This window comes from Plectropomus leopardus, chromosome 11 (genome assembly GCF_026936395.1).
Source record: "Plectropomus leopardus strain MGB_pleo_1.0 chromosome 11, ASM2693639v1, whole genome shotgun sequence".
Taxonomy (NCBI): Eukaryota; Metazoa; Chordata; class Actinopteri; order Perciformes; family Serranidae; genus Plectropomus; species Plectropomus leopardus.
Genome location: NC_142186.1, coordinates 7,944,465 through 7,964,162, shown reverse-complemented (window position 1 = coordinate 7,964,162; position 19,698 = coordinate 7,944,465). Strand labels below are relative to the sequence as shown.

The following is a 19,698-nucleotide window of genomic DNA, read 5'->3' as shown; positions in this document are numbered from 1 at the left end:
AGAAGCCCGGATAAGGAACTACAGTATGTGATGGAGGGATATATTCATAATGGGATGCTCGACGCTGTGCATATCCAAATATATAACTCCAGAAGTAACTTTGTGGGCAGCATGTGGCCTTACACAGATAACTTGGACAAAGGAATGTTAACCTCGATATTGTGTCATCTTAAAAACATGTCAGTAACCAGCCCGTCTTTCCTTTTCCAAATCTCTTTAATGTTAGCACAGAAATAGGGAGGAAGTAAACCTGGCTAATGTTGGTAATCTAACATTAGGCCGGCTCCTCTCGATGTGATATATGTTAGCGTGTGTCTTGCTAATATACGCTAAGATGTGACTTTATACAACACAGTTTGTCTATGAAGATTGTGGCAGTCCTTCAGCCACAACTTCCAAATTCAAAATATGGTTTTCTTTTCAACACTGGCAAGCCTAGAACATAACATATCCATGTATAAATGGAAAGGGGAAAGCGGACATAATTTTCGTCGGGTACCAAGCTTGTTGAACTATTATTGAAACACAAGGTGACAAGGGACACACTTAGAAATGAAAGAAAGACATGACCATTGATCCATTTTTTCAAGCAATACAAAACACCTTTATAAGTGATGGCGTCAGAACAGGACACTGACATAGCACAGACAGACAATACAGAGCAGCAGCTGACAACACACTGAAGTAAAACCCGTTCACACCTACGGCACTACATTTTAGATGCATGTCTGTTTGTGCTGTTATGGTACCAGTGCCCTGAGTGGCCAAAAAGTAGGAAGACTCACATTACAGCATTAACTTAACAAGTCTTGCTTAATATGTGACATCATCAGAGAAGTCCTAATATGATAAAAACGGTTTCCATATGGGTTTTCTGAGAAGCACAATGGGTTTCTGCTTAGAATGTTACATATATATATAAATATACATACTGTATATTTGAAGTAGTTTCACTGCACAGTACTGAGAAAGTCAGCTCTAATGTCATTGTTACACATTGAAAATTTCTCATTTTTTAAACTCATAAATTAAATTAATAATTTTTTTTCTTCAGGGGTTGACACAAAGGACCGACATTTGTAAACCTTACTTCTGTAGGCTCAACATATTCGTAGCTAGCCAGCTACAAGTACTGTTGGCTGTTTTTGTAGAATGTTGAACTAAAGGCACGAGTGAATCAGTATGTTAGTAACTTTTTGTTGCCTTGGGCCATGAGGCCATGGTTAATGCCCAACCCTGATTTCACACCATTATTAGGTCCGATTGTGTGTATAAATGGTTTTCCACTCAAACCAAGTATTTCTGTTCTCAAATAATGGTTTATTTCAACAATAGTGTTTGAGGGTTTTTAAATTCCACAATACCTTAAACCTTTTCTGTGTCTGTCTGTGAACCTGTCTCATTGTAACAGGTGTTTTGAATGTAATGAGGAGCTCTCCACTCACTGCAACAAGAAAGCTTTGGCTCAGACCCTGGACTTTTTACAAAAGCACTCCATCAAGGCGACTTCAGGTAAGGTGTTTGGCAACATCGTGGAGGTCTGTCCCCCTGCTGATGAACAAAAAGCTTTTATAATACCCATACATCTTCACCAAGTTTTAGCAAGACTGAAGTCACTTCAGTTGGAGTTCCTTTCATTTAGAGACCTTGTCAGTTAAAGAGGAGAAAACGACTGGCCTTGGACACAGACAACTTGTAATGTATTCAGATATGAATGGCACATAATTCAGTGTAATTGCACTGGTGAACCTTAAACAAGGGGGCTGCATGCTTGATGTTGTAGTGTCCACAGAGCTATGCATTAGAAGCTAGCAGCACAATAACACCAAATACCAGAGTAGTGTCTGTCTTTGGGCAGGCAAAGTGACCTGTAATGCAGATGAATGGACTCACCTGGTCACATACAGAAGGTTACAATGTGCTATTGTCAGCATTTAACCTATTTACAAGGGAATGGCTGCAGTACACTTACTCCCCCTGGTGGCAGTGGTCATCTGAATCCCTGGATTCAACCTGACAGTGTTGAGACAGCAACATGTGCATTATCAAGCAACATCGCAGTGTGACATGTGAGACCACTCTGTGTTTCGGGCATTATTTCTTAAGGGTGCAACTTCTTCTCCTTTGATTTATGAAGCTGCTTAGGGCTTGTGGAGCCCTTTTCTTGCCTTCATATGGTCATGAAATTAGAATTTATCTCTTACACTGAAGAGCAGGGATTGGGATTGTAAGGACTCTATTGATACCAATACTGCTTATCAATGCTGATACTTATCTATACTCTTACTGATACTACTCTCCATCATTTTGTGCAAAAACTAAAGACATCACATGAAGGATGTGAAAAGATCCGGCAGTTATTTGATCATCACTTTATTTTTGGAGATAAAAGTAATTAAATTTCCTGAGTTTCCTTTTATGAGGGATGAGCAGTTACAAAAAATGTCTGGAGGTGATTTGCCTTAATGCTGCTTTACTATCAGAAGCTAAACTTGAACAGAATTACAAACTGCCAAAGAACTATAGTCCTTGAGCTTCTCAGAAGCTAACTCAAACAGATAACTAAGAACATTAATGTTAATAAAATTTGAAAATTTGTCATCATTAGGGGACAGATAGCAATTTAAAAATGCCAGCTATGTTAGAATGAATAAATAGATAAGATGAGACTTTAATTTATCCCAACCTACAGCGGGGAAATTCACATGTTACGGCAGCTCAAGAGTCAGAAGCAGAGAGAAAAAAAGTGATGTGAGTGCAAAAAAAGAATAAAATATTTTTAAAAGAATTTGATAAAATAAGATAAAAATAAAACAATTGTTACATAAATATCAAAAGCAGAACTTATTGTCCAGAAGTTTTTCAATGTTTCGGCACCGACCAGTCAGGAATTGGTAGCAGTTAAGTGTCTGTTCTTGATACCCATCTCGAAGTGCAACAACACTAAAAAGTAAAAAGAAACACATCACAAATATATTGCACATGACTTGAATTTGATGATTTTTCAAGTTAAATGCTGGAGAAATTGAGAATTGTGTAATGCTCATGCTGATATTTGACTGCCTGGCTGCCTACTTTCAGTCTTATGTCCTCTCACCTCACTCAGACCACCTGAGCCCTCCTCACCCAGTCACTCAACCATATTGATATGACTCATCCACCCCCTTTCCATGCTTACGCTCTCATACACCGTCTGTTCTTGCCTCCACGTTCCTCTTCTTCGTGCTGGCATGCTGAGAGGCCTCTTAACAGGCTGTGGCTGATCAGGGTGGTGGGCATCGCCACTTTCGGTCTCACTGGCCACTTCAGCTTAGCCCAGTGGCCAGAGGCCAGCCGCCCAGGCCCAGCCAGGCTGGTCCCCCATCAGTCTCTCAGCCACAGCGTCAGAGTTGCAGGATTGATGCTGCAGCAATCCCCCACCCTCACCCCCACCCTGCACATTGCATGACTGCACACATTAGCGGAATTAGGCGCTTGAGCGATGCTTCCCGGCTGGGTTCCCTGAAGAACAAGAGCAGCTGCGTGGGGTTCAGCCACTGCTCTGTCGTTCTTTGTCTTTCCATCGCTATCTGTTTCTGTCCCTTGCTTCCTCTGTGGAGCCGCTGTACGTCTCACCACCTCTGGGCCTGTGCGCTGCACTAGTGGGAGCCAGGGTCCTCAACAAGTCAGAGCGACACGAGCCTAACAGCTGGAGCGCACTAACTCTCAGCGGAGATCCACATACGCAGAATGTTGAAATGAATGTTTAACTCATGCAAATGCACTATGTTATTTAGATCAGCGTTATGTGTTTGTTGGCCACTACAAATGATCTTAGTAATACACTTAGTTGAATTCTCACAATGTTTTATTTCCAGCAGAGAGCACAAGCTCTCCCTAGAACAGAATCTGAATAACTTTTATCTGCCAGGTACATTACATACCTGAGGAATTTGCAGATTCTTTGTGTAAAATGTTTTTTTAGAGGGCCTATAGTTTGTCTTACTCGGCTACACCCACGCACAAAGAGTTTTAGGGACAAACAGGACCTCACAAGAATTAACAAAAGTATTTAGAAATTAGGCATACTGTACAAACTTGCACATTTCCAGTTTCCAATTTCCATCTCCATCACTCTTAACAAACGCATTCTTTCAAGTTTAATTTCCCCTAATATTCTTTCCATTCCACGTTGTCCTTTCGCAGCGAAGCAGTTTCTTTATCACAATTTGTAGTTTTTGAAGACAAACTCATTCATGCCAGATCTGGAGTTATCAGCAGAGATGGCTGCGGATGTGTGTGTTTTATATGTCTGTGTATTTGTGGAGATGCCCTTTAGTGGACATGGTACCAACCATGGGTCCACGCTGGTGGGAAATGATCTGCCGAGCTGGGCAGTCGCTTCCTACAGCTTTCCCCTTTGCCTCTTTAAATTACCTGTCACTATTCCTGCCACCCAATTGTTCCACACCGGTCGGCCAAATGGGTATAGAGGCGGGCAGCCATTGTTGCAGCAAAATAGGCGGTTGTTGTCTGTTGAGGGGCTTGTGAAATTGCATTTCAGCATGAAGGCCATGTTTTCAGGAGAAGCTGCTGTTGTACTGTTTTTTCCTATAGACCCCAAGCACAAAAGAGCCCCAGCAAGGATTTTTTTTTTAGAATCTATAATAATTTTGTACAACAACAGCTCAGGGTAGAAAGAAAGTCGATTAACTGTGCTCTCTCACCATCAAGGCCTTCAGCTCAAGTACCAGAGTCCCAGTAAAAAGCAAATTGACCTCAGGGAGCTAGACTCCAGCTTGTAACACAGCTGGGGAGTCTTTGTGGCGCAAATTAAAATGTTGGTTCTGAATAGGCATCGGAGCTTGTTTCTCATTGAAATCTGTCCGCTCTGTCTTGTTTTATGGTACTGATTGTTATCAACTGCTTTATTACTGTATCATTATATTACCACACTGTGTAAAGTATTTTCATTTCAAAACTTAAAGAATTTGTTATACAATTTATTTGGCTCAATGCTATTCGGTAGTTCTATTTTAAAAGTTGATTCTCTGTGTCCTCAGTACATTTAGGCATAGTTGATAGAATCATGATAAATTAAATTTCTTGGATTCCTGACATTTTGTTGGTTGGGCAAAAATATTTTTGAATAAAGGCAGTGTCTATCTATATTTAACAAAGGGTCTGGCCCATCTTTCAAGTAAATTTGTGGCATAAAGATAATAAGGAAAAAAGGAAAAATGTGCATTAAGTAAAGCTGGGCCAATTGGCTAAAAAAAACAATATCTCAATTTTTTCAGCCTATTTGCAGTATATACGCTTTTAAGGTCAGTGTGTAGGCTTTAGGTAGATCTTGGCAGAAATGATATATAATGTTCATAAATATGTTTTATAAAAAAAAATTAGAATTGCATTTTCATTATTTTATCCTTACCTTATAATGAGCGGTGACATATGGAGCAGGTCCTCTACCACAGAGTTCGTCATGTTTTTTCTACAGTAGCCTACAATGGACAAACAGAACACTGGCTCTAGAAAGGGCCATTTGCATTTTCGTGTCGGCCACTACAGTTCTACATGCCTTGTACACAGGAGAAGTTTCACTTCTGCAGCCTCACTGCTAAATGCCACGAAATCCTGCGCACTGGAACTTTAGAAATCTTCCATGTTAATTATTTTCTCCAAAATGACTTTGCAAAGGTATTGGTTCTTTTTTTTTCTTCATCCAAAATATAATTTTGGTGATATCAAACCACAAAAACGCTTCGTGAAATGTTATTAGGCACTTACTTATTTATATTTTTATGTCCAAGCTCCATTGAGCACAAGGCAGAATTGTGTAAAATCAGGCCCTGCATGGCTATTGTTGTTTTTCAGCTTCCTCTCAAACTTGTAGAATTGTTCTTTTCCCTCGTTCAGTTCCCTCTTTTCCAAAACACAGTGAGAGACCGCTATTGACAGCATTGAAGGACACAGTTGAGTTGCAAAAATGTGGCAAGTGTGCGTTATCCCTATAATTCGTCTGTTGTGCACACACACATACACACTCAGCTACATGTTCACCTACATACATAACTAATAAAGAAGCATCCAAGCACAAATGTTAAATGAGCTGGCTGTTTTTCAATGTTGAAAAAACATGAATACTTATGTATTTATTTGTTGCGTCACTTTGATGGCTTTATTTATATGACTTAACTTGTATTTTATAGGAAAACCTCTGCTTGGCACACTTACTTTAAATGTTGTAACCTTAGAAGTACACCTTTTTGTTAAAATAAGTAAACCATACAATTAGTCTTTTTTTTGTTGCTGAAATTCATTTCAAATTTTAAGCCAAACATGTCATTTATATTTTTAGCTCCCAGTTTAATGAATGGAGTGCCATCATGGTAGGAAGGATATTACATGCCTGTATGAGGAATATTCATATTCTATTTGTATGCTGTGGCTGATTGACTCTGATGTGAGAAACTAAATCTACATGTTTAAACTCACTTCCAACAGAAAATAGTTTAAGAAAAAGTTACATGTCCAGTTTTGCTCTTGGGCTCAATTTCTTGAGATTGATATCTTGATTGACTTGTCCTCCTCTGACAGACTTTGGCAAAAGGCTGAAGTAGAATGAAGTAGTATTGTTGTATGATCACTGCACCTTTATTCACCTGATTTTCTGCCTCTGGTTGTTGGTTTTAGAAACAGGAGTCTTTAGTTTGCTGTCAGTTTAGCTCAGCCGACTCAGTAGCCAGTAAGATGCTTGTCCCCTGGTGGTGCTTTCATGGAGGTAATCAAGGGTGATCCTGTCTTTATTCCCACCACCGCACATGAAAGTAGGCCAAATAGTGGGTAGCAAAAGCTGTGTGTGTGTGTGTGTGTGTGTGTGTGTGTGTGTGTGTGTGTGTGTGTGTGTGTGTGTGTGTGTGTGTGTGTGTGTGTGTGTGTGTGTGTGTGTGTGTGTGTGTGTGTGTTTGTGTATGTGTGTGTGACTGTAAGTAACATGGCACTGGGTTCTCTTGGCCTCAGATGGCAAGGAAACAGGCTTTTCGTGCCCTGCAGTCACAACAAATTAGTGAATTAATAAGACATTTGGTGTTGCCTGACCTTCCTCTTGACTGCCTGCTCTGCAAGAGGGGAGCCGGCCTTCAACCTCCACACTGCTGCATTGTGAGTGAACACAGAGGCATGAAGCCCACTGGCCATAGGATTTGACGATCTCTCGGTCCAACTGTGAACCAGATTAGGAAAAAGCCACTCAAAAGCTTTTTTTAAATAAAAAATAATATATATATATATATATATATCTTACAAGCTCTTGTTTATGCCCTTTTGTATCAATAAAGTGGCATTGAAAAAAAAACATTCATTGTTTGTTAGATCTAGAGCACAAGCATACTTTTTGTTTATTGATTCATGAGCTTAATTGTTCTTACATGAGGCCTGGTGATGGCTCCGCTTCAGCTTGTCAAAATGCCAAAACAATGCAAACAAATGCAAGACAAAGCAGTATGCCTTTTGAAAGATTTCAGTTAGGCTTTTGTGGATTTTTTTTTGTTTTATTGTAGAAAGTAAACAAGGCCCGCATTTCTTTGTGTATCTCTTGTGTGAAAAAGAACAGGGAGTGCAGGAGGTGTTGGTGTACATGCGTGCATGTGGACAATCCTAAGCACCGTGATGCTTTCCTCTACCCTGGGGAAAGGCTCCACAGTGTCACTGCTGCCCATACTCGGTGGCTGAGCAAGGAGGGCCAGGTGGTGGTGCCGAGTGCAGCACAGTCAAGCGTGGACGCAGCGCATGCTGACATTTGCCTTCGCTGACTGCTGCAGGGAGAGGAAAAATCTGCTTTTCCATATGCTTGTGCTCGTTGCAACCCTTCCCTCCACCCACTGCCTCCCTCCATCCCACTGCCCCGTTCTGCCCCCCCTCTCCCCAGTCTCAACCAGATGGCTCCCTGAACATTGTTTACCTTGGGTGACGGTCCCAGATGCAGAGTGTGTCCATCGGCATCCCCATTCCGCCCAGTTAGTTTCCTCATTCCTCTGCTCCCTCTTAGAGGAAGTGCCAGTCGCAGCTCTTACACTCAAATTACATGAAGTCTGTTGATTTTGTGGATCCTCTCACAAACAGCACAAGTAAACACACTCATTTACACACTCCTTCTCTCTCTCAATGACTTTCTCTTTTGCTCATCTGTTCACACTTGCATTATCACATCTCTTCACACCTTTGCAGGCTCACACCAAATCCTGAAATACACAGATTGTTTTCCTGATCAGGGCTTCAGTCATTCCCCATCTTCGCTTGTTTTCCGTGCATTGTGCGCGTTGACATATGGGAGCTCCCTTATGGCTGCATATTGAAGATGGAAATAGGCCTCCAGATGTTGCCAGTGTGGAGGGCCAGATGCATTTAGCACCACTGGGTGGAGTGCCACTAAAGCATGTCGTCCCGACAAGCTGAACCTCGCCCCTTTGTCCCCAAACTAAGAGACAAGCCTAAAAGTGCTCTTTAAAAAAAAAAAGTTTTGAACATTTTTCAGTCAGAGCAATGTTAATTTAAATCAATACAGCTGATGCAGCCAAGAAAAGCTGAGCACTGCGGACCCACCTGAAAGAGACTATGTATGTGTGTGTGTATGTTCAAGTCACTGTGATTTTTCTTCAAAAATCTATTGAACAGAAAAGTTGCCCTTTTACCTCCATTCCTTTGAGTAAAATGTGATTTAGTACAAAAATGCAAATTGCCAGGCCACAAGTGAAAAGCCCACGGTTCACATTCCTGCGACTGTGACCAGGGCACTGCCGCTTATGTCCTTGGCCTTGAAGAGGAAAAGCTCAGGGAGTAGCGGCCAGCAGTGGAGTTACCACTGATGTAGGTTGAATAGGTTTTTCAATAAATGTGCAAGGAGTGGTTCTATTAATTGAATAAATCCAAGGGCAAGGCCATTGTATATTGAGGAGAACGCAGAGAGTAAAGGTGCGGGTTATTATGATGATTATGACGGTTACAGTTCAATTGAATTTCCTTAGTTTGGACATAAGCGGGTTCAGGCCAGCGACCTCGCTGCCAGCCTGCTCTCTTGACTGGCTTATATGGGTGAAGTGCTCATGGACCAAACTCTTTTTGTGTTTACCAGCATTTAATTGATTTCTCTACAGCCTGTAGGCCTTAAGGTACAACCATCAGTCCCTGTAAGAAGTTGCCTTTTCTCACACTGATATGTCTTATTATTTGCTTATGACAAAGGAACTAGTAGTTTCATTTTATATAGAAAACCCATTGAATTCTTTATGGAAGTGATAGCACTTTCATCAATCATCGCAATTGTACAGCAATGATATTAATGAAAATGTTCTCCCTCCTGCGTAATTTTATATGACAGAAGCATTCAAGTATTTTTTTATGAGGTCATATGGCTATCCAGTTGTGATGGAGCAGTAACTGTTGTGCAGTCTCCTCTCATTGGTGTACTCAAGGATGCTCCAATGTCAGAGAGGTGGACTGCTCCTAAAATCTGCAACATAAAGAATCTGTCTTGACATCTCGAGAAATTTTTAAAATTGTGATTTCCATCTTCTCCAGAAAGTTCAAAATCAATCCGAACACCTTGTAATGCACTTTGGAAAATGTTTGGCAGCATTGGAGAATATACAAATTTATATTTAATGGGCTAAAACATCATGAACATGATAACATTTTACTTCTTAAAATATTGCTTAAAATAATCATGTGAAAACTTACACAATGTTGCATTCTTAATAAAAGACAGTTATTTCTTACCATTTCCTACCAAGGTAATGTCAATCAAATATAAAAAAATTGTAATATTTCTAAGTCATCCATGTGCCAGTCATTTAGTATTTAACAAGTGGTACAGCAAGCGAATGTACGTTAGAGGTGTATGCGTATACATTTGATTGATTTCAGCAGACAGTTTGTGTAAAATGTAATTTATACAGGAAAATCATCCACTGTCTGCTCTGCACAGCTTCAGGACTTCTCACTTGTTTTCTTATTAATGCTTCATGTAATAGAACCTTCCTTGTTTTTCCACTTATATCCAGATCAAATCCAGCTGAATTAGAAGTGATCTTTTTTGTTCATTTTTTATTTTACCTATATATGTTGGAACCTATGCAGTTCTTGTGGCAGGCCAGTCACATATTGTAATATGTTAAATATTTGATCTCATAACTTAAAAAATAAGCAAGTCAAATTGACATTGTTATCGTGAGCATGTTTTAAGCTATTTTCATTGAAGTTGCTGCAACCATTCTGTGGAGTTTTACTCCGTTTTTTTAAGACATCCTTCTTTAAAATGAAGAAAACTCTGTCCATCTGTCTGTCTGTCAGCATCCATTTTTCTCCTCGATGGGTTGTTCAATCAATCTGTAATTTCGCAGGGGCATAGAGAATTGCCACAGGTAGAGACTGACGAAGCTCTTTGCCTCCTTCATCCACTGCCTGTGCCCTTTTTGTGTAAAGAATACTTCAGAAATAACATTGACTTGCTTCCTCTCCTGCCTGTGGAGTCAATGTGTGAAAACATGGACAGCGCCACTCTCCTTTTGCAACCCACATTCGTCGTCAGAGGTGGAATTGTAGTTTGAATGACAGAAATAGAGCCCTTTATTTTTATTCTTTCACAGACTGTTGTTACAAAACCTGTTGTTACAAAGCAGTTTTTTTAGTCTGTTTATTTGCTTTTTTTTGCCAAAATCTGTACCAGTATATAGGTCTGTGGTCTGCACACAGCTGTGGTGCACAAATCTCCTGAAGTCTGCATGTAGTTGCAGTGCACATATCTCTTGGTATGGACTAGTTTCTGAAAGATCAGGGGGACCATGTATTATTGTACTGAGCTTGTCATTCATCATGGAGTCTGATATTCTGCATGAAGCTAAAAGTTTTTTTTCATTTTAATGGGCATGAGCCAACTGTGCATGCAGCCTGTTGCTCCTGCTATCTAAATTTTACTCCAGAAATCAATAAAATATCTCTGATTTTGATTCTCTGGATCTGTCAAATGTGTCAAATATCACATTGAGTGAACACCTCTCTGCCTCAATTAGCACCTTCTAACTTATCTTGCATTCATTGCTTCACTCGTCTCCCGCCCTTTAAATCCATTAGCACCACTTCCATTTCTTTATTCTCTCTGAACGTAGTGTCATAGCGTGTTCACACAGAGACATTTTTACCTCAACAGCAACTGCCAATTTTTACATGGAAAGCATTGAGGAGTCTTGTTATTATTTATTGAAGGCTTTAGAAGTGCATTAGTCTTAAATTAATATTAACTTTGTGAACCCTTTAAGACATCCATATATCATCAAGACTGCATTACAAACTTGTTTCATCTCTGAAACTCTGTTACAGCTAAATTTGTAGTAGTGTTTCTCAGTAGTGTGTCTCATTTTTTTAAAGGTGATATCTCAAGAAGGCCTTTTGAGAATATCTTCAAATTTGACACAAACCTCCACTTGCACCCAAGAATTAGCTGTTTGGAACTTGGTGGTCGAAGGTCAAAGGTCAAGGTCACTGTGACTTCACAAAACATGTTTTTGGCCATAATTCAAGAATTCATACACTGATGATGTCAGAATTTCACACAGATGTCTCATAGGATAAAATAATTAAGTGACGGCAATATATATCTGAAGATCAAAGGTCAGCCTCACTTTGACATCGTAATGTTTTGCAGAAACACATTTCCTAGCCATTTCATCACAATTGAAGAACAGAAGGGGAGACATTTGTTCAGATACACAATTGGTGATGATAAACTTAGATGTCCAAATTCTGCTGATTGTGTAAATCTGTGCTGCTAGGGGTAAGATGTGTTTGACGCTTCCATGTTTTCACAGATTCTACTTTGGCTCACTGGCAAAAAAAAAAAAAACGAAAGGAGATATCCATAACTTGTTGCACATAACTTACATCTTAAAGTGGATGTAACTTTGCATATCTGCTGAACATTATGATACTCAGAGAACAGTTAAGAGTTTTGGAGAATGTGAAATATCCATTATCTGTTGAACAGTGAGAGAGGATGTGGCAGCAAATGGTTGATGTTTGACTTAAAGCTTTAAGCTTGCTGAGGTAAGGATTTTGGCTAAAAACTACATTATTCCTTTTAACTCAAAAAATTTAGAACCCTCTCCTACTCTAATCTCAAACTTCAGGATTCCTTACAACGTAGATAGCAAATCAGTAGCTACTAACACATGCCAGTAACACAGTTTTTGGTATTGAGTCATCATGGTGGTGGCTTTTTTGTTAACTGCTGGCACGTCATCAGCTCACACAGCTACAATACCTACTCTAGTGTGTCCCCAGCAGACTGTCTGTACGTCACTGTCAGATTCTGACCATCTGTGTCTGAGATTCTGTTAAAGGTTAGTTTTCATTGGTGATCAGGAGTAACAGCTGGCTGTGGACGGCCATCTCTGTAACCCCAGCCCCCACCCCCTCCACACTAACCAGCGGAAACTTCCACAGCTGTCATCTGCTTTCCCAAATGACCCAGCTTTCCCTCCAGCTGCCGTCCCAGCACCCTGCTCCCAGCCCCAGTCTCGCTTCAAGGCTAAGCCCAATGTTTACTGTATCCTGCCACAGTCTCAGTTTGAGAGAGGCTGACTTCTGTCCTCAGTCTTGACTAAATCGCCAACTCAGCCACCATTTCAGCTTTGCTGCCAAGTCTTATTATCTAAAAATAACCTCAGAGTAAAAACTAAATTAGGATTTCGAAAGGGAATCCTTCTGTCCATATTATATCTGTAATTTCCGGGCTTGTGTTTCACTTTTTTCACCAGTTCTGAGTTCCTACTGCTGTTTATCACTGACCTGTTATGTTTTCTGTGTTCCAGGAGCATCACCTAAAATCATAAAGCTGCAAGAGGACCCATCAGATTATACTGACCAGCCCAAAGGCAAGAGCCCAGCCATCAACAGCACCTTGGTGCCTGTTAAAGGCATCAATAACCTCGGTAACACCTGCTTCTTCAACGCTGTCATGCAGGTTGGTATAATATGAGTCGGCTCAAACGTAAATATCTTCTGTGCATGTGTCTCTATTGTGCTAGAGCTTTATGAAATATTCTTTAGGAATAACAGAAAATAGGTGTGATTAAAGCTTTCATTATCAGTCAGAAGCATTAATTGTTATAAGGTGGATTTCTTGCTACACATAACCTGCTTTCAAGTCATTGCTTCATTCAAGAGACCTCAGTCGCAGGAATTTCTATTTCAGCATGACAATATGAATATTTATGCCTCCACAATGTGAAAACACTCAAGTGCTGTTTCTGAGGAGTCTGGCCTATAGTAAACCATATTGCGGTCTCACAATGACTGTGAGTGTAAACAGGCCTGGCCTTGAGGTCATTTTGAAGTATATTCAAAGCAGCAGTAAATGCAGCGCCGGCTTGGACATGCTCACCTTCCCATACACAAGTGGCACTCAGTTGGTGCAGAGCATGTTCACCATACAACGCAGCTATAGAGCTTCGCCAGTCTCTCTCTGGTCGTGTCATGGTGACTGGAAACCAACATGCTTCTTCAACAATGAGGCTGTTTTTTTCCGCCATTTTGTTAATCACCCTCAGGGCCTTCCTTGTTGATTGAAATTTGAGTGAACGCGCTTTATATGCTTTTCCCCTCCCTCTCCCTGTCTGTTTGTATTGTCTCCTTGAAAATTGCAATCTTTTTTGGTGAAAACACATAATTGTCAGAGGACGAGCTGTGTCTGCTTTCACAATGCCAGCCCCATTGTGTGTTTTCCATAGCAACTGTCTTCATTGCCAGGATGTGACAAAACAAATATTTCTTGAAAGGGAAGGAAAAGATGTTTCTCTAACATGAAGGGACAATGGCTGCTTCAGGCTATCTCTTCACCAAGGATCTCCTCTACATTTCAAACTCACAGATCATAGATAGATTTGAAAGCCTTTTTTAGAATAATGAACTTGCCACAAGTTTCCTAAATGCTGCCACAATGGAGATAACATTTCACAAGGGTATTTTAATTGACCACAGCGGACTGCCACAAGCTGCAAGTGTAAATAAATTTTTGAAGGATTATAACTTTTTTGTTGTTGTCTTTTGTTGTCCACATAATAGTTGCCAGTTTTTTTTCTTTTGATGAACAGTAAAATCAAACCACTTTGATGATTGACTGATTTAACCCATTCAGAACCCAACTATGTTCTACACACAAAAAAAGTATTATAATGGCAGATTTATTCTCTGAATGTATTCATAAATCATTAGCCAAAAAAAGTATACTTTATTATGTGGTTTGTTTTTTTTCTGTCCATTCCAGTGGATGAAGAATCGTCATGCAGAAATTGCCTAATAGTAAAAATGACAATAAATGGTCTTAAGAGAAATTTTTTGGACAAAAAATGTTTTTCATGAATAATTAACTCATATCAGTGAATAGGTGATGCTTTTTAAGCACACACACACACACACATATATATATATCATAGTGGCTCAAAATATCATTGATTTCGGAAGTATCTCCTGAAAATAGTACGTGAAAAACTTCCAGACATTACTATTCTGTGAACACTGTATCATTTGAATATCAAATTTGAAAAGTATTATCCTATATAAACTGTAATTCCCTATTCATTTTCTGATGACGTTCAGATCCATCGTCCATTCCAATTGATGGATATTTTTTGAAAATATCCTCAATAAAAACTTGTAATATAACATCTAATTTGACATTTTTGTTTAAAAGCTGTTTAAACACAAATTATGTATTTTAACTACATGATTTGTAGACTGAATAGACTAAAACGTGCCTTGCGCAGGGGGTGTGGTCCTACTGCAGTCCACTTTAGACAATGTGGAACACTGCGATTGGCTTACAGATAGCACATCCAATAAGTCTGCATTTGGGCGTAGTTGATTGACAGTTATCATAGATCTAGACATTCTAGAAAAGTTATATCCACTGGAATAGGTAGCAGATCTGAACAGGTATTCAGCTGCTGAACATTTGTTGATGCCATACCTTAATAATACCCTTTACCCAATGACCTTCAATGCATGTATGGACTGAAATTGTTAATGAAATGGTAGTAAAACAGTCTTAATAATGTTGCTCCTCCCACAGAACCTGTCTCAGACACACATGCTCATCGACCTCATCCAGGAAGTGAAAGACAAAGGGCACAAACTGAGGATCAGCCCCAGCGTCGAAACCAATGTGGTACAGTTTGCTTTCCATCTCTTCTACTTTTCCAAAACCATAGTTTTCTTAAGACTGAACAACAGATTGAGAAATTGAAAATTATTTTGCTTTTAAAATGATTATCCTAATGCTTTATCACTTACAGTTAATAGATCAGTGGCTATTGACTCAGAAAATTAGCAGTTATTGAACTGTAAATTGAAAAAATATAATATCTATCTATAATCTATAATATCTAAAGGTTATTCTGGTTTTTTTTGGCAGCTTTCAGTCTTATTTTACTTTCACAAGATGTTTTAGGAAGTCATGAAACTTCTCTATGAACATTTGTAAAAAAAAAAAAAAAAAATTAAGAATTAATTCTGTTCTTATTGAACATCTGACCCTATTTTAAAAAATATTTAGTATAATTTATACAAGTAAATAAACTATCAAATCTCAGTTGTCTAAAACTGTTACTGTATAAATTGTATAGGCACTTTATCAGAGATTGATAGTAATGATTCTTAAGTCGCCATTGGCAATCATTTTGAGTTATTGGCAACCAATTTTCAGCCTTTGGTTGCCATCAGTGGCAAAATCATGTAACATAAAGAGTAGGGACATCAAACAGTAAAACTTTTCCCCCAAAATAAATACATAAAATAATACATACACTCTTAACATTTGTTGCATATTTGTTGTGATATTTACACTTTGCTGTTAAAGTAAGAACCAGACAGTGCTGCACGTGACAAGGCTGCACGTGTTTGTGCGTTTACATGCTTGCACACAGACATCTGTTTTAGTGTTGATGGTGAAGCAAATTACCTGTTCCACTGTGCATTTAAAATTTCATCTAACATGTCATTACAGGCAGTCTTTTATGTCACATTTTTATTATAAAGCTAGTGATACATTACCAACATGTGTAAAGTGCTTCATTCAGTATGAATGAACAATGTGAATGGAATCATTTAGTTGTGTAAAATGTAGCCAAACACCACAGGCGTGTAGTATGGCCAGACTTTAAAATATTTTGGAGGAATCTTTGCACGCTGAACTGCCAGCTTCGTCAAACACAACCGTGCTTGACTTCACCACACCACACACTGTATTGGTTATAGTTGCTGCAGTCGTGGGCAAAGCACACACATGCATTAAATCAAAGAAGGTTTGCAGTGATTGCCTGCCAGCAAAACCATAGGAATAGTCTTTTTCTTGATCTGGCTACGAAAAGATATCAAATGCAGGTAGAGTTTGACTGAGAAGTTTTGATGCTACTTGATGCTGGGTTAAACAGGGCGATACCGTAAAGGCATCAAGTACGGATACCCGGCCCTACGTAGAACTGCATTCTATCTTAATTTCTAAAAATATAACATGACTAAAAATGGCAATCATATTTCAGCTTCGGCAACCAAAAACTGACTGCAACCACTTACGTAGTTAGTGTTGAGTCTTATCTGTCTTTGATGTCTTCATTTTCCAGAGTCCATTGACAGTAACGCTGCCTGGTCCAGAGCCCCTGACTGCGGCCATGTTTCTCTTCCTCCAGAGCATGAAAGAACCAGGGAAAGGGCCGGTCAATCCCAAAATCCTGTTCAACCAGCTCTGCCAAAAGTAAGGCACCATTCCTCATATCAGTTGTCATAAAATCATCTTGATGAATCATTGTTAATGATGACACTGGCATCAGATTCTGTATGCAAATATTTGATCTCAGGGTCAGTAAAGCCAGCAGACTGTGCCATAATTGTTAGTATTGCAGTTCTCCATCATCACAGCAGCAGTTGACAACACAGGAGCCACAGCTTTCACCTGCTTTCATCCTTTCACTGCGGTGGTGACCACTTCAACCAGCCAGACCCAGGTAGCACCTGGTCCCAGCTGAATGCCTTTCACACACTCTAAGCTCAACGTACACCAAACACACTGCAGGCACTGTACCTTAGTAAATGTGTAGCAGCAGCTAACTATTTGTCGCTCTTTCTACTTGCCACACTGCTGTGCCACCTGTGTCATATTTGATCCAGAGCAAAACCTAACAGGCTGTGTGAGAGGCGGAAACAGACGCACATTTGTGAACTGAACAGTTGTTTCGTTCTCTTTTATGAACAGTGTGAATGTTTGGTTGGCTGGGTTCTTGTTTGAGCATGGTACACTGCTGGTTGGGTCCACCTTGTGTGTGTGTGTGTATGTGAGTGGGAGTGGGGGGGTCTTGCACTGTTTAGTAGTGCAGGTGGGTGACCAGGGCATTTGACATTGGATGACTGGGTACATCTCTGGTGTGGCTTTGACAGTTATTCTGGTACCTAGCTTTCAACAGAAAGGCCTTTGTGTGTTTGTGTGTGTGCGTGTGTGCGTGTGTGTGTGTGTGTGTGTGTGTGTGTGTGTGTGTGTGTGTGTGTGTTGGCTGCCTCCTCACCTGGTACTGCCTCAGCCTGCAGCACCCATGCAAGCAATTGTGCATTCAGACAGCAAGCATTGCACGCACCTTTATGCATTCATACGCATTTAATTTTAAATAGGGCTCATCGATTCCACTGACATGCGTATGAATAGAGAGATATGACTTTAAGCCTCAGCACCCATTATCCATATGGTACACTTGAACCACAGGTGAACTTTTATTAAGGCCAGGAAATGCAGATACATAGCCCTAATGTCCACTCATGTTGTTGACAATGATAAAAAGGTAGGGAGCAACAAAAAACATGAGAAAATTAGAGATTTCCTATCAAAAACAATTGTACAGCTCTCCTAAAAAAATCCTAAGCATTCTTTATATATTATATTAAAAACATAGTTACCTAGTATAGAGCTGAATTGATTAGTCGATTGACAAACAAATACAATCTGCAACAATTTTGATTAAAAAAAGAAATAATTACAGTGAAAGTAATACGAAATCTCACACACTGTTGAGCAATTAGACTCTGTTTGATTATTTTCATCTTGACATCTTCACAGGAGCTGCAAGCATCCAGGTATATATAAGGTTGATCGAGCTTTTTTGACAAGAATTCAAAAGTCATGGCTTTGTTATAAGAGAACTTGTTCATTTCTTGAAAAGAGCTCCAAGATTCCAGCAGGTAATACATATAACAAAACTGTTGCACATCAAAATTTCTGCTTTAGATAAAAAGCTTAAAGTATCAAGACATCAAGATTGACAGTGTGAGGTATTTCGTGGTTCTCCAACAGACTCTGGGGTTTGTAAGAACTGATATGAATTTCAGATAGGAAAATTCATAACAGGTCCCAGTTTATAAAAATGTGGGGATTTGCTATTTTATGTCTTTGAAAATTGAATATCTTTGGGACTGGAATTTTTGTCTGACAAAACAGGCAATCTTTAGACGTCACCTTGGGCTCCGGTAATATGTGGTGGGCTTTTTTTTTTTTTTTTTTCTTACAATTTGCTGCAATTTTTTAGACTAACATTCAGTTAGTTAATTGAAAAAGAAAAAAAGAAATCATCATATTAATCCATAATGAAAATGATGATGGGTTGCAGCACCATATTGCTATGATATTTATAAATATTTGTGTACTTGCTAACATAAATGCACACGCACAAAAAACCTAGATTGTTTTTTTTTATCTTTACCCTACTGTGAAGCTTAACAGCGATGCAGAAGCACATAAAATGAAAAGATACCACAAAACTGTGACTGATTAATCTAATCTATCAACATTGTAATCTTTCTCGTTTAACAATTTCTAGGAAATTCTGATTAATCTAATTACAGTCATCCCAATTTTAGCTTTTTTTTTCTGATTTATGGGGAATGACTAGAGGTTTATTACACTTTCAAGGCCTTCACTGATGCGCTACTCCATCTAACACCCACAAAGTGTACGTTTGCTTTCTTAACTTGCCAGATCCCTTACATGCTTCTCTTATAGACTCCTCCACACAGCAACACATCTGCATTCAGTCAGAAGCTTTGAGCTGAAAGGACAGGGTCAAGAACTGCTCCTATTTACTGGGACATTTTCCTCTATTTTAGTGACCTTTAGTGATGGCTACACTCTGTGAATATAGCTTATTATGCTCACTTGTCACTGCAAGCTCTTGTCAATCCAAGAGGGCTTAGTCTGCCTTTGGCCTGTGGGGGCTGAGAGCACTTTTCCGTTTCTCTTTCACTGTCTTTCTCAGTATGTTGGTGTTGACAGGCAGGTTAAAGGCAATGGAGGCCTATTTAGCCATTCATTTTTTGTTTTGTGTGGTAGTGTTTGTGTATTTCTGCGCATTTGTGTGCAGGTGCATTTGACCTCAACCAGCTGAGTACCCCACAGGCTGCCTCTTCCTCCTGCCAACGGAAGGGGGTCTGATCAGGGCTCGGAGCAGTGCCAAGCTCTGTGGGTTGGATGGTCAGCACCACACACTCTATCTGGTGCCAGAGTGGGTCCCAGCTTGTACCCATGCAGGCCTTGTTTTACCATACAGCTCATCAGTGGTAGGGAAAAATATAATTTGATTAAAGGACACAAATATTGTATTCTCCCTCTTGGGCAACTGGAGTCTGAGG

General features: G+C 39.6%; 1 protein-coding gene across 1 annotated transcript in view; it reads left to right on the top strand.

Annotated features, from left to right (window-relative positions):
* The window catches only part of usp45 (ubiquitin specific peptidase 45), a 45,421-nt gene that overhangs the window by 3,817 nt on the left and 21,906 nt on the right, over positions 1–19,698 (top strand). Inside the window, exons 5-8 of the mRNA XM_042489707.2 lie at positions 1,412–1,512; positions 12,846–12,997; positions 15,104–15,199; positions 16,653–16,783. Of these exons, the coding sequence (XP_042345641.1) occupies positions 1,412–1,512; positions 12,846–12,997; positions 15,104–15,199; positions 16,653–16,783 (480 nt within the window). The remainder of the gene's footprint in view (positions 1–1,411; positions 1,513–12,845; positions 12,998–15,103; positions 15,200–16,652; positions 16,784–19,698) is intronic.